Source organism: Botryllus schlosseri, chromosome 15, assembly GCF_051294905.1.
Source record: "Botryllus schlosseri isolate E-star chromosome 15, Bs_hap1, whole genome shotgun sequence".
In the NCBI taxonomy this organism is placed as follows: Eukaryota; Metazoa; Chordata; class Ascidiacea; order Stolidobranchia; family Styelidae; genus Botryllus; species Botryllus schlosseri.
The window spans coordinates 13,470,960-13,486,658 of NC_137250.1; the positions used below are offsets into that span (position 1 = coordinate 13,470,960).

General features: G+C 40.9%; 2 protein-coding genes across 4 annotated transcripts in view; one reads left to right on the forward strand and one right to left on the reverse strand.

Annotated features, from left to right (window-relative positions):
- The first annotated feature begins 1,978 nt into the window (after positions 1-1,978).
- On the forward strand, positions 1,979-11,046 carry LOC145457394 (sodium/hydrogen exchanger 9B2-like). The gene is made up of 19 exons (XM_080335595.1): positions 1,979-2,143; positions 2,391-2,476; positions 3,008-3,187; positions 5,256-5,372; positions 5,438-5,578; positions 5,662-5,757; positions 5,900-6,042; positions 6,112-6,239; positions 6,506-6,578; positions 6,656-6,767; positions 6,829-6,932; positions 7,001-7,156; positions 7,696-7,804; positions 8,031-8,167; positions 8,274-8,364; positions 8,826-8,905; positions 10,234-10,380; positions 10,491-10,557; positions 10,791-11,046. Exons 1-19 carry the CDS (start codon positions 2,106-2,108, stop codon positions 10,853-10,855), a joined length of 2,070 nt encoding a protein of 689 aa, XP_080191721.1. The 5' UTR covers positions 1,979-2,105; the 3' UTR covers positions 10,856-11,046.
- Positions 11,047-12,732: 1,686 nt separating this feature from the next.
- Positions 12,733-15,699, reverse strand: part of LOC145458078 (sodium/myo-inositol cotransporter-like) — a 34,802-nt gene continuing 31,835 nt past the window's right edge. For all 3 annotated transcript variants that reach the window (XM_080336390.1, XM_080336392.1, XM_080336391.1), the window contains one exon: positions 12,733-15,545. In XM_080336390.1, the coding sequence (XP_080192516.1) occupies positions 15,319-15,545 (227 nt within the window). In that variant the 3' untranslated portion in view covers positions 12,733-15,318. The remainder of the gene's footprint in view (positions 15,546-15,699) is intronic.

Sequence of the window (15,699 nt, forward strand, 5' to 3'; positions counted from 1 at the left end):
ATATGACTCTACGGCAGAAAACATGCCATAAAAATTTGCTCGCGTAGCGGGACGATTGGTACAAGATTTTGAAATTATTTGAAGCTCACTGCCGTGTTGTTTTAATCCCGTCAATTATCCATGCTCTCAAAACAGAGCTGCAATAATGTGTGTACACTGTACATGATAGTGTACACATTAGTCCAATTACTGCAATGTCGCAGTCACGGTGTAACACAGCTGGCAGATTCAGAGGCCCAGAGTCGTAAAGTCAGTAAGTCACCACTTCGTGACTGTAAGGTTAATTTGGCACATGTAAAAGTTTACTGCGCTTCGTTTTAATAGAGTATATGAATACGGATACTGTTCCGAGACCAGTATGAACACACCGAATATTGATAAAGTGAACTCCAATAGCGAAGTAAAGTTTCATGCACTCGCTATAATAATCGAATTCCGCTTAATTCTGGCGGAACATTTTACTGTTCATGGTAAACAAATATTGACTGGCTCTGGAGTGTGAATGTAAATTAGTCTATATAGTATTAAGATCTCCTCACATAAAATTAACTTTGAACACATTGAATTTTACACTGGCAAGCTGATTTGCGTTTGTCTTCTTATCGCGTTTTTGAGAGATTTTTTCTGCGAATCATTCATTAATGTCACACCCCCGACTTGACGCATTTTAATTAATCAACGTGGGGACTTCTTTTTGCTCATCTAGTCGTGTGATTTGCGGTTACAATATTGTGTAGTTAGCGATTATAATGTTGGCGTAATCAAATTCACGGTTAAATTACAGGTGTATTGCACAAACATGTTGAAACATGAGCGTTGAATGTACGGACAGTAGCAGAAATTTAAAGACCTTAACATGAGCTGACGCATCCTATTATAGGCCTTTTTAAAATTGTCAATGTCATATAGACCTCTAGTATATAGGATTGTGTGCTCAACAAATAGACTAAACGATGAGATCCATATGATTTTAATTTCTCAAAACAGACTCGATTCTTTTATATTTCCGAAACCGATTCTTAAATCGACGATCAGTTAATTCTTCCTAATTTTCTCCCGTGAATGATGGATATAATAGTCATAGTTAAACTGACATTAAATAATTAACAAGTTATCGCCAGGCGAAAGCATCACGATGCAAACATGATCTATAGTCGATAATTTAGTAACCACATTTTGATTCTGTTTACAACGTCCCTTACTCCCGCACAGCGGGATGATTTAAAATTCGGCCTGATCGCACGCACAAAGATATTCTGTTATATGCGCCCGCTTATGCGTGATACGAAAGTTCTTTCCGGAGTTTGCTAGTATGCGATTGCTCACCGATCATCAGTTTACCGAATAATAGGGACTTTAAAATGACTCGGAAATTACAAAAAACCTCATGTTGTTGTTAAGCGACGCTGGTTGTTGTGTGATGAATACCGCGCGTGTCGGAAAATATATTGGCATACGGCGAAATAATGAATCAACAGCGCGCTACGATTCTCTCTCATTCTGGACGAGGGAACGCGGACGTTGCGTAACCATGCGATGTATAAAACCGCGCCGGAGAGATGACCGGTTGATATAGATAGCTGGATGTTCGCGGACATTACGAGATTACCTATGTAATATTAGGTATGGAACTATAGACGAGATTACGCAGAGGTAGAGAGGACGCCACGGGAGCAAAATTAATTTAATTTTTCATGATAGCAAGGGGCATATTATCATGAAAGTTGATCGGTGAACAATGAACATGTTGAGAGCATTTTCGAGAAACATATTGAGACGCTTCTGTTTCGATGCAACAAAAGAGTTTGTTATAGTTCATTACAGTATATCGCAGCATTAACACCGGCTAAATGGGCTTAGCATGGCATTGTGACAAGTTCGAATATAGTTGCCCGCCGGAAATTGGCTTGAATCCCCGAATCAGAAGTGTCTTACTAACGATCTGTGTCTTACAAATATACGGCCAACTATGCAATAGATTGACCTCGCTTGCCTACTTGAAAACTTCGCCAATTAACTTCACATCGCCTCGTAATTCCAGTGTTTAATTCGATTCAATATTATTTGTACTACTGAGAAAAGTGTCATACCTAACACGGAACAAGATGGAAAATGACAAAGGATCAATACCCTCAATGGACAGGTAATGCTCCAAAGATTGAATCGAAAGGAAATTTCGAATAATATTTTCTTTCCTGTATGCCCCCTACCCAAATAACAGTCGGTGCTGGGTAAGCTATGTAAGTGATTCAAAGCGATTTCGGTCTGATGCGACAAACTGTTTCTGCTCCGGATGATCAATGATCAGATCATATATTCCTGATATATTACGAATTCATCTGGTATGTTGTAATGACAGCTTTAATAAATAAGCATGTCTTCATTTTCAGTGGAAATGCAAGCGATCCAATAGGGCCAGACGATCTGGAACACGAATATTCGGACGTATTCGAAAGACCGAAGGAGAGAGATACAGGTGAAGTTGTTTGGATTCATTTCCCGTGCATATGACCTATATCTAGCAACTCACGATGTATATGGCTATAACGTGAGTGTGTTGGAATTTAGTTATATAAGTCATGTTTGAACGCATCATCAGGTGCAAGTGACTGATACGGGACGGTGCAATTGAAGAGCAAGGGAGTACCGGAACGTGCTGAATATTCAGTATTCAGTGATCACTGACGGTTATGATTGCTCAATGCTCAAGTTATACGTACAACGATTTCGCGATTACTAACCACATTATATCTCAACGTGACGTAATCGGTTTCAGCATTAATATGCGCTGTGTTGCTTCGGTGTATAATATGGCAAGAATGATCTCCAATTGATGCCGCAAGGCCAGTGGTTAAGTAGCCTGTAGCCTGTTGAAAGCTACAAGTTACTTCTAAATGCCTGTAGCTTGTTTTTAATGCATAGCGTCAGCGGCCACGGGTCTTACACCCGACCCGAAAAATTCTGATACTTTGTTACTGATCTTTAACAAGTATTATGTGACAAACAGGAAACGACAGCGATTTGGATAAAAGCGCCGAGTATTACCGCTACACCCAGCAAGCTATCGTCAACGTACACGAAAGCTTGAAAGATGGCAAGAAAGTCATTACCAATCCCGGGTGGCACTCAGATAAACCGGATATTCACCAAGTTCCAATCAATATGGACAGCGAACAATCCCGGGAAAGTGAGTACATGAACTTGAATAATCAACATGAATCGACACGATAAGCCTCGCAGAGCGTAACGTGCGCTCGAAAGTAGAACGCTATCCTCGGACTTGAAATGCCTACAAACACACCAACAAATACTTGAAGAATTGAACGAGATCAGAATTCATATTGACATCAAGCAACCTATTGGTTTACTGCTGGGTTCACACGGGATGTGTTGTGTACGCAAACAATTGGTTGTATTGTATGCAAAATTTTTTGGTGTAGGTACTTCGGCAGAATGGCACAATTCTGACAATAATGAAGTCGATATCAAGGTGAGCTATAAATCCCCACAAAGAAACATATTTTCAATGAAATTTCCCGTTCAGCGTCGTGTTTTCGAAAACCGTACAAAAGAAGAATCACAGCACGGCTATGTTTAAACGGCTCGACACAACATCGCTTTGAAATTTAAATCCCCGTCCGGGTGATGATGCTTCCCGAGCAAATATATTTCCCGCGTGAGTCAAGCACGCGATTTGTGAATCGGGGTGAGCTGATCTGACGTCACGCGAGCCAAGCTGCATCATCAATTAGTCACTGCCCCTTAAAATATAGCTCGTATGTAATACAGGTGTTAGAACAAATAAACATGATGATAAATATACAACACACATAAATTACTTAGTAAAATTTTCGGCACTTACGCAAATCCAAATCTTAATACTTCCGAAGTGTCATCGTTGCGGAGATAAAAATTTGCTTCACAACCGTACAGTCATGTATGACGAAAAGGTCAATGGTGTAGCAGTAACGGAAAACCAGCTGTAATTTTATCAAATACCTTACCTTAATGTATTGAAATGCCAGTGTCTGGATGGTTCGAAAAATAACTATAAACCGACGTGCTATAAACGGAGATGGTCCACTTGATTCAAAATAGTTTGAAAATCTTGCATAGTAACTGTACGTCATTTGGTTGGACAAGCTATTTCATGAAGACTTACAATGCCAATAGTTGCACAACATTAAAGTCAAGCGAAACTACAGCGATGTAAATATTGCGAACAAACAGATTTTTGGCATGGGGTCGGTAGCTTCAAAATATAAAGGCCTTTCCGGCCAATTTCCTACAAAAGATACTACTCGGTAACCGCAAACTCTGATTGATCCCAAAAGTGTTCATAACAGCCCCATTTTTTGCCTAGCACTATATCATTCGTGAAATCAGAGACTAATATATACAGAGAAAAAGCGTACTCAAATATAATTTCAGGTGTGACGAATTTAGGCTATATATGAAAAGTTGGCCAAACCATGTGCGTAATGTATCTGAATATAACAATATGCGGAAATGGAAAAGTGATGTCAATAAATTATTATCGTTGAAGAAACCGCGAATATTCATCATCAGTTCATATAGCACTATATGCGTAGCATATATACGTCACGGCAAATAATCACTAGCCAATGCTGTAACCACCAAAGCGCAGGTGACGAGTGGATCATTATTTTCGAGCCTCCTAATTATAAAACTGAATCATTAGTTCCATTATTGGGTATCGATTCTGAAAAGGAATTAATGCGTGATTATAGTCGCGGCCAAACGGAGATAAAAAAGGATATACGAAATTGCTGTGCAGAATGTGGGCCTATTCACAAATCGTATGATGCTTTGAAGTACAACACGCAAGCGCGCTGCTAGGGGGTCAAAAAGAAATAATTTTGACAGTATCCTTGTAACGTTAAAATATGGACGGCATCATAACTCAATGTGACTTTTGTTGCAATTCGACAACATCATTACTATTAATATAATATCACATCATTTAATTTACGATCACATCTCTGATGCGTCTTATACTTATTGAAGGCTGATTTTGATTTATGTAAACTGCCACTATTAGTAGAGTGATTGAATGGTGGTATGTGAGCGACTGCGCGCGCATTTGTGCATAGATTTATTCATCACCCTGTCGCCCATGCCAGATCTGTTACGAATATGTCACACAGCAAGATTTGAAATGTAATAGTTATATTACCATTGATATACAATGCAGGCTTATTCGCTCATAACTGATGGCTAAATATTTTCCACAGAATTCGGATGGAGCGACGAATCATGTTGTCACAAATGCGGAGTGTTTTGGGGAAACCAATGCGGTTGTCCAACAGTCAAAACGCTGAGAATCGGTGGTATTCGCATTCTGGCGAGAGGTAAATTAGAATTTACCACGGCTGTTCTATGCACAGAAATTTTAATAGATGCTATTATTCTTCAGTGGTAATGGTGGTATTGGCTTGGGGATTCGTCTACTCAGTAACCTTCCCTTCGTGCGCAGTAGGTGATTCGGAAAGTGGCAACACGACCCATGATGAAGCCGACTGCCAGATTCCAGGATTGCCGGGATCAAGTTTATTCGGTAGCTATATCGTCAACTTTGCTATCAGTATACTTATTAGTTATTGCGGAGTCATGAGTAAACCTCTCGATTATTTATCAAAGGTATCTTGATGGTTTTTCTGTTCGGAATGATTGCTGAAGCGTTGATAGTGTTGATACCGATGCCAGCCAGCCTTCCTCCGCTGCCGCCTTTACTAGGTATGCAATATTTTTTGCCATCTGATAGCAGTGTACGAGAATCACGGTAGGAGCTTAAAATGTTGTTCTGTTATCCAATCAGACCATGTGTGATGTGTAATGTGTTGTGATGCATTAATTGATATCTCAAATTTTTATTCAGGGAGTCTGCTTATTGGGATTTTGTTGAGGAACGTTCCTGGGCTCGATGTCGCTGCAGCAATCAGCCCTATCACCTCATCCCGCCTTCGAAACATGGCTTTGGGGATTATTCTAGGTCGGGCTGGCTTGGAAGTGGACAAAAAGGTAGTATAGTATAGAGATTATTATAAGCAGGATTGCAGTCGACAATTAACGGAATATCGTTCGTTACAGCAAATGTACAAGCTTCGCTGGGTTGTGCCGAGGCTTGCATTTCTGCCGTGTATCATCGAAGCTTGTTCTTACGGAGTATTTGCACACTATATACTTGGATTGCCGTGGCAATGGTCATTTTTACTCGGGTGGGTATTCTACAATCTACATGCACCATTTGTGACCTTTTGTTGTTTATGGTAATGCTGTAATTGTCATAAAATCAGTTGGATATATGAGTCTATTATTGTATTTGAGAGATTGAGGAAATATTCATTGGTAAAAATCCTTATGTTCGACCGTGCATCAATATTACCAAGCGGCAAAATAGGAACCTATACACAGTTACACACAGCTGGCTTAGACAAAACCGGTGTTTTAGGGGTATTCTATATCATCAATATTTTTCATTCAGGTTCGTCTGCGGTGCAGTCGCCCCAGCATGCGTAGTTCCGTCGATGATAAAGTTCCAGGAAGAAGGCTATGGGGTACGTTTTGTCATTACACAACTCTTACGCACACATTATAGCCAAATGTTAAAACTCAAATAAACTCCTTGTTACAGGTCGAACACGGGGTCCCTTCTTTGCTAATCGCCGGCGCTTCTATTGACGACATCGTGGCGATAAATGTCTTCAACATCCTGCTCCTGATAGCTTTACAAACCACAAATACCGGTAAAATTTCGCACTAAATCTATTTGGATCTGACATCCTCACCATTCATTGATTGGTACAGGTATTGGACATAGCATCGGTATTGCGGTATTGGAGGTAGTAGCTGGTCTAGCCGTCGGATTCATAGGCGGATTCTTCCTGCAAAAAGTACCGGATCGCCGACAGGTAAGCCCTCGCGTTTGCGGTAAGTCTTTATATTCCTTCCAAAAACAATATTGTATATTTTTGAACAGCATAATGTTGTCCGCGACCGGACATTTCTCCTCATAGCGTTGTCGTTTTTCTTCATTTTTATTTCGGACGGTCCCGTGGATCTGGCGGGGGCAGGTACTCTGGGGACATTGGTATGCTCATTTATTGCCGCGCTTGGATGGCCGCATAATCAAACAGTAAGTGATTGTAGACTAGTTGTCCGGGAAAACAAACATATTTGGCGATTAGTCTTCCCGTAGCCTTCGCTTGGAGTATATTTGGTTGTATTAAGTTTACCAAGGAAAACATACTGGGCATTAATTTAAAAACGTAATATCGAATAATCTAGAAACTAGCGATGGATTTCCCAATGAATGAGCAATGACTATTGATCAATCGTCAACAATAGGTCATTTATGCTTTGTCAAATGGCCTTTCACATTGCTCGAATCCTGTGTATTCCTGGCTTAACACGCTGAACGCACATACAATTAGTAGTGATGATAACTGAAATCTAAAAAGCCAATTGCGATATCTCTGTGTGGGTCGATGGAGTAGATAGACAATCAGCAACAAAATCCATTTGCAGTATTTCGGGAAGATTGTTATGTGATTACGAACATCAGTTTATTAATGATTTCATCTGATCAGAAGAGAACCCCTTTCTTTTTACTGACGATGGTGACTTTCGATCATCGTGTTGCAGCCTGATAAACAAATTGTTTTTCGTACACAGGAAGCGGTCGCTCATCATTTCAAGGCCATTTGGTTTTTCTTTCAACCACTGCTTTTCGGACTCACCGGCGCAACGGTAGATCTGTCGCTCATGGACGCAGAAACAGTTGGTGAGTGACGTCATAATCCCGTGTCAGTTGGTGTGCATCCAATTTTGTGTATCGCTGGCCACTGCACCTGTTGCTGAATCACTTTGTTTTATACGATTTACTGACTGCAAATCACCGCATTTGAATATTCGATGTCGAAAATATTTGAAAAGCTGTGACGTTAATATGTTGAACGATCTGTACTTTGCCCGACACAAATACATTAAATACAATGTTGAATGTTTAGGGAAAGCCCTCGCCTGTATGACTATATGTCTGGCCATACGTCTTACCGTGGCCGGGAACGCAGTCTCGTTTTTAGGATGGAGTCACAAGGAAAAATTAATGACCGCGATATCGTGGATCCCGAAAGCCACTGTTCAGGTAAGGATTCAACTTTGTGGTCGAAAACTCTGTAGTATTCTCAACCGAACCACCACAGCCGGTGTTGAGTCCGCCAATCAAATGCTGAACAATAAGTTATTCACAGGCCGCAATCGGTGGGGTGGCGATGAGCAAAGTGGAGCTGAAATGCGGAGAAATTTTACAGTGGAACGAGTGTCCTAATTACGATGCTGTCGGTATGAAAAAAGTATAATACGGACGTGATAGTTGCTAGTTGTTGTAGTTGTCCTACATTGGTTAACTCTGGAGTCAGAATGTTATTTCAGATCTTGAGCCGTCGACTCAGACGCCGTTTGTACTCTCAGTCATGAGTTTATAGCGACTGTTACACATTCCTGACACAAACGCAGACAGTGTTTGTTCAGATTCGGTCATTCCACAGTCCACACACTGGTTCAGAAATAGGCGTAGCGCACGATTTTACGACTACGAGATATTATTCTCGCGCCAGATCAATGTTATGACGATCTCTTTGTATGAACTAAATATGAAAATTAGCTGACCGCATGCAGTAAACTACCGCGTACGTCACGGTGAAAGTATATGTAGCAGTCTCCCCCAAGCGGCAGAAAATATTTCGGCACTAGTCAATGTCATACGCCCAAAAGCTAACAGTATGTACTTATTCTCAATTTAGAATGCGAGGAGCTGGACAGCTGCTATTGCGCGGGAACATTTGCCGACCAATGTATACAAGAGAATGAATACGCTTTAATCGTAAGTCTGGCTTGTTTCTGACGTGCATATGAAATCCATGGTTCGGACGTATTGCACATAGGTATATAGGTAGGCATATAACATAACATAACATAACATGGTTGGGTGATATTTTTATCTGAACAAGTCACACACAATGTACAATGCGATAAGACACAATGCGATGTCATGAACAGATAGGAGGATGTAGAACGACACGCATCAGTAGCGATCCTTTACTCTAACATCCACCTCGGCCTAGAGTGCCCGATGTCACAGTTCTTTTTCGATGTTGATCTCTTTGAAGCCGCGGCTCTTTCTACTAGTTCTTTTCCATTCTTTGTGAGTGCTTTCTTTTCGTCGGGTCTTTTTCTGGGCTTTTTTGTCGCCGTAAGAACGGCAACGGCAGGGGAAGAGGAGCCCAGATAAACCTCCGACGGCAATCGAACGCGGTTCGCCTGCGTGCTGGGCGCTTATCGTAACCACTACACTATCTCCCCTGCTTGGCCTACTTGGGTAGTAGGCTAAGTAAAATCCTGCTATATCCCCTCTTCATTACCAGATTATTTATATAGGTTCTAAACGACAAAAGTTATAGGCCACGACCGGAGGGGATCCAACTAGTTATCGTCAAAACTACTTTAAGTGGAAATAGAAAATGAAGATTTGAAAAGTACTCAAGTTTGTAGTTTTGAAAAGTAGATTTGGATCTTGATACTCTTACTACTTACTACTTTCAAAATTGCAGGGTGCATCTTCACGACCGCAAAATGACTAATTCCACTACATGTCGGTGCAATTTTCCAAAATATATTCAATTACCGCTATGACAATTGCACTCAGAAATGTACTAGAAACATATCTCAAATTATCTTTCTATACTTTAGAAAATCCAGAGTCAAAAGAGTCGGTAGTTTTGCCTGAAACGCTGTTAAGTAGAAGTGTAACTAGTTGAAAAACACAACGATTTGAATAAATAGTACAAGTATAGGCAAAACCGACTTGAGTACACCGAAAAGGTAGTAAAGTAGGCTGGCCTCCTCTGCATAGTATATAGTCAATCAGTGACGCTAAAAGGATGAAATTCGCAAAGGGGTGGTCATAGTGCTTGACTGTTCGTTACTGCGCTTATAACCTATAGCCACATTTGAAAGCCACCGCTCTACTACTAGTTAGAATTTCGTAGATTTGCCGAAACTAACGAATTTCCCTCTGGCCGCGACACAACAAGATGCGTAGATTTATGGGATCCGGAGGTTTACACTCCGCACTCCTGCCAGTGGCCTTAACCTCAATTACTCTTACTGAACATACCTGAATTCATTCCAATGTGGCCAATATACTCACAGATACTACAAGTTTCCGTTTTGCTCATACTCATCACTGCTCCTGTCGGCGTGTTTCTTATCGGAGTCGCTGGACCTCGCCTTTTACCGAAGGCAAGTAACACTGACGACCAGACAAATAGCAGAAGAGTGTCCATGCAGCCGATTGAGGTAAGTGTCTTACTGTTCGTAAGTATACCTATTCGGTTACGTTTAATTGACTTCGAGTTTAGAAAAATAAAATTGGGAAATTTCATGTTGTAATTGGGAAATTATTACAGGCTGAGCATGGAACCGTAAATCCGACATTCAACAGCGTTCTACCTCACGCAGAGTCTGATCATGCTGGTAAGCTTGCGATACCGTCGTGTGGACGGTACATACATATAGACATACACATAGCCAGGGACAAGTCACGCACTTGACACAGGCACAATTCTGCCTGAATTTTTAATTTTGGTATTGACTGACGCTGCCGATCATTAGAGTCAGTTCAAAGTCTCAGTCTCAATAAATTTTACAGATTTCGGTGCAATTAACGAATTATGTACCGCTTGTTCAACTGTTGAAAACTTTTTCAGCTGGCAACACGAATCTTACGTTCGTTCACGAAAGCAACGACGATGTCGGCAACACCCATCTGTGAAGCTACAAACTTGAAAACCAATACACTGTAATGCACAAAACCTTCACGAGTTCATATATTTGTACGCCAAAACTCATCTCATACCGGAATGAGTCTTTTATTGATTCTGACATGGCTCCGAATGAGACATCAGTACATTTCTTTACTTGTTTATTTATTCTTGTCGAAGCAATAAATTAAGTTCTGTCGAATTACGATTATGGATGTTGCGAGAAAATTGTACAGTTCATACATACATGTATATTACTTTGTTATTGAGCGTAATTAAAGCAAGTTATCGAACAGAAAGTGGTTTCGCGATAACAACGGACAAGAAAGCGAAACTTCTGACGTAGGCCATCTGTGTATATCGATATATAATGACGCCACAATGAAGTATACTGGAATCTACTATACACGTCGCGCTTCCAGAGCTAATGTAGAATAGAAATGTGTCCAGCCCCGTTCAATTAAGTATAGGATCCTATAGGCCTTTCCTGATCCGGAATAATTATGTTCGTTTTGACAAATCACTAGACCTGACCGACAGTATACAAGATTTTGAAATCGAACTTCGTGAGAATATAGATAACTAACCTACGTAGGTTAGTTATCTATACTGAGAAGTATCCTACAAAGTTGCGAAGGTGTGATCACACAGGTGATGCAAAAGCTTGATGATGTCAAGTTTCTATTGAGATTTTATAGTAGCCTGCGCAAAACAGTGAGTCGCAGTCGCCTTCAGAAATACAAAATCCCGTTCTGATTCGCAACCGGTAGGATACTTCAGGAAGAATGCAAATCCGAACGCAATGACGCAAGCACCGATTATTCGCGAGGAGACGATTCATTCCATTACTGACGTCATTCTCCGGCTATAGATCCTACCAAGAAGCCTAGCAGAGCAGGGAATATTCGAGTAGCTTGTTGCGCAGAGAGCTATTATATAAATAAATTAATGGTAGAGTAAAACAATTGCGCTACGTTTGCTTTATGAAAATCTCGTCAAGACAGCTAAACATTTTATTAGATAACAAGCAACAATAATTACTTGTGTATTTGTAAACGGTTTTAGACTGAACTTCCTAAATCCATCCGAAGTAGATCAAGATGTGATTTGACGTATTAAACAGTTATAAGAACGGATACAACTGAATCGAAACGACTTTCCAAAAGAGATCTCTGCAGCGCAAACGGCATTAGGATTAAGCAAGGCCGAAACCATCAAAAGCTCTTCTATCGATGCAGCCGAGTAAACATTTGAAAAGCGCCGGGAATATCTGGATATCGGTCACACAAAATATCCGGGTGCTTTCCAAGCGAATTCGAGGATATCCCCTACGTTCTTTAGTAAAAATAAGATCAATACGGCAAAAAAAATCGGCATGGGAATCCCCGGGTACTTTCCAGAATTTCGGGTAATCCCCTCGATTTTTGACCGTATTCACCAAATCTTAGCGGAAATTTGTAGGGGATACGCCCAACTTCGTTTGGAGAACACCCGGATATTCCGATATGTGTGCATTCCCAGGGTACATTTCGAACGAGTGTTATGAATCCCCTTCAGTTCTCGATGTCATTTACCAAGTTTTCACGAAAAGGCGTAGGCGATTTCTCTAAAATCGGCTGGAAAGTACCCGGATATCGACATTGGGGCATTCCCTACATGGTTTACAGCTATCGACAATCATTGCCGGCTGGAGCGGATTTTCAGCGCTATTCCAGTCTCGCCATCATCAGATATCAAGCTTTAAGCGGGCCGTGACTGTCGCTATTTCCGTGTCCTCCGCATAATCATTGCGAAAAATGATGCCTCAAGATCGTTTCCAGCTATATATTGACAATCTCGAAAGGTCTCCTCAGCTGATAAATTGAAACGCGTTTTCAATACGCTCACATACAATCTCAAAGAATGCATTTTATTAACGTTGGCCCTCCAACGCGTCTTGTTAACTAAAGAAATCGTACGCGAGACAACGCAACATTGATGAACAAATTGAAGAAGTTCATTACGACTTACTTGATTTACACTAGCAGCGTAATTCCATGTATGCGTTGCCATCGTGACCAGTATAAATTAATTGGTGTGTGTTATTTTTTTAAAGTGTATGGCATTTAAGTACAAGGCTACCAAGGGTAGGTCACATTTACGATGGGAGAGAGCACATTTGCTTTTCTTATAAAATTGCATCTTTAGCTGATACACTTGATTTATAACGTCTTGCCTATCATAGGTCAACTTCCACAGTGTCGCTCAATTTAGCAATGTGGGATATATACAGTGGTGGCCTTACGAACGGGGGGGCCCTGGGCGAGACTTACCGGGGGCCCCCTATAAGTATCTAACGACTATGTCTGTTATTGTATGTGTCTAAGGATAGACTACATCAAGACTAAGTAATTCTACCGCATGCAGAGACGTGATGATCATCGGGATACGGGACTTTTCTAAAAAATGCAGAGATTTGATGATGATTGACACATCCGTACGGAATCATATTCTGGCCTGGTACACGGATTTCCATGTTTATTCGTTATTATCCTTAAAAAAAGCGCATAATCCGAATAGGCGGGCCCTTCGACCAGGGGGGCCCCCGGGCGACCGCCCACCTCGCCCACCCCAAAAGCCACCACTGGATATATATCATGCTGCTTCAGCAGTTCCTTTCTTACCAATATTACGAAGGACCTAATACTGTGAGACAAGAACGAATTGGGTTTGAGTTAACTGTGCACTGTGCACTACATGCTCATTAATAAATTTGACTTGGACTTACAAATGATATTGTGCTACTTTTGGACTTGGATTTCAAGCTTAGGTCTTAAACAGGGTGTGCATTAAAAAGTCAAGTCTGCAAAATCCTCAGATTCCATGCAACAAATATAAAAGTCATGGCACCGAGCATAATAAATCGACATGACATATACAGATATTGACACACGCACTAATGCAACGCACTAATGCAACGTTACCAATGCAAGAAAATTAATAAAACCACAACAGAATTCTAGTACACTCCTCAATTTTTAGTGTGAACAAATCCATCGGATGTCATGTCCACAATCCGCCCAGTAGAAATATTGCATCAATGGAATGAACTTTTCAGACGTTGGTGTCAATGGGTGGGTTGGAAAAAATAAAAAGGGATCGAATTTTTCAAACTTTCACACAGTCGAATACAAAGTTGTAATTACAGTATTTAATGAGCTTCATAGACAAACAACTCTGCCTCCCAAACGAGGCAAATACAGTCCAGTTTACACTACCAGGAAAGTAATGGCGGAATCCTATTTGGGAATAGCCTTTAACACGTTGTGCAGGGATATGTGCCAGAATTCGATCGTACTGCCATATTAGCAAGAGCCGGAAGTGAAACAGGCACATCTAGGAGCTAGGTTATAATATCAAACAGCTATATAATCGACATAAATGTAATCAAGACACCTGCTACTGCTACCAAGCTGAATTATCAAGAGTCCGACATCGAGCTAAGCTAGTAGTGTAAACTGAACATTTGCTAGGCTGCTAAGCGTGCACCAAACAAAATCAAAACAAAGTACAGATGCATGATCACGATTCTTAAAAGCACCCATAATTAGGCCCAAGAAAACTCGAATATCACCCCTTAAATTACCAGCACATCACCAAGAAGGTGGTGTTGCGTTGGTATAGGCTACATTATTGAAATGAATCTGCCTTAGACACATGAAATCTGCAAAATAACACATCAATTATGACAGTACTGCAAGACATCAGCTGCTCACATTTTATAACCGGCCGCATTTAACCAGAACATGACGATAGAACCGAGTGGGATATAAAATAACGTCTGTTGTCTCAACAATTTTACAATCATATCGAGCCCGGTGACATATTTTCAAAAATTCGTCAATCATTTTCTGTCGGCCAAATTCACCACCAATACTGTAGTCTTACATGGAGTCGGTGCACACAAGAGCAATGTACTAATTGTCAATAAAGAAATGAAATTTTAATTGCTGATGCCCTAGTTAAGTAAAGCGGTAGGTCCCATGCCATTTGTTCCATGATAGTAGCCTGCTCTCAGGCTATAGATAGTAATTTATCTGCCAAAGAACGAATGTCGTAAAGACTGATATTCTCAGGCGACTCCAAAATCTGGTTTGAGACTTTGAGGGCGTATGGTAATAGATTACTACATTGCCATGAATCACAAAGTCTTTTCGGTTGAAAGACGAATAGGATTATAATCATAGGACAGGCGCTATAGTTGAAATGAAAGGGCATATCAGTCTTTAAGTTTGTATTCGTCAAAATCGTACGCATCACTCGCGCCGGTGATAAAATATTACTTTCTCGTTATGTACAAGCTTCTTAAGTGCGACGGAATCACGCGCACCATACTTTGCCTCGATTGTGTTTGACGCAAGTAACGTTTACGAGATCACTTGTAACCGGTGTTTGGAGTGATTCATTGCGATGGAAGTGGGTAGCGGTTGGTTACTTAGACGGAGAAATAGACGTAGATGAAGATTCCGATCGATAGGATGATGATTAGCAGGGATCTCAGAAGGATGACGGCGCGCGGGTCTTGCTTGATGCTCGTGATCTTCCTCACGTTTCTTCTCTTCTCTTCCAGAGTCATGTTGCTGGTGTCTTCCGTGTTTGAGTACCCGCAAAACCAATCGTAGCCCTTCCTCCATATGCTCTGTTCGCCCTCTTCTACGCTGACTGTGGAAACAGTAACGGTAATCAACGATTGACATAAGGTCAAGCAGATGAGCATGAATTAGGATTTAGATAATAGGATGTGAAGATTTTCGTCGGTTCTAGTTCTCGAGTTTTTTGAAAACAGATTTCGGTTTTGGACGTTGAATCTCTAATG

Excerpts from the sequence above, each read along its gene's own strand:
- LOC145457394 (XM_080335595.1), top strand. The coding sequence starts at position 2,106 with ATGGAAAATGACAAAGGATCAATACCCTCAATGGACAG. Across the intron at positions 2,477-3,007 it reads ACCGAAGGAGAGAGATACAG|GAAACGACAGCGATTTGGAT; the intron begins GTGAAGTTGTTT and ends TGTGACAAACAG. Across the intron at positions 7,157-7,695 it reads GATGGCCGCATAATCAAACA|GAAGCGGTCGCTCATCATTT; the intron begins GTAAGTGATTGT and ends TTTCGTACACAG.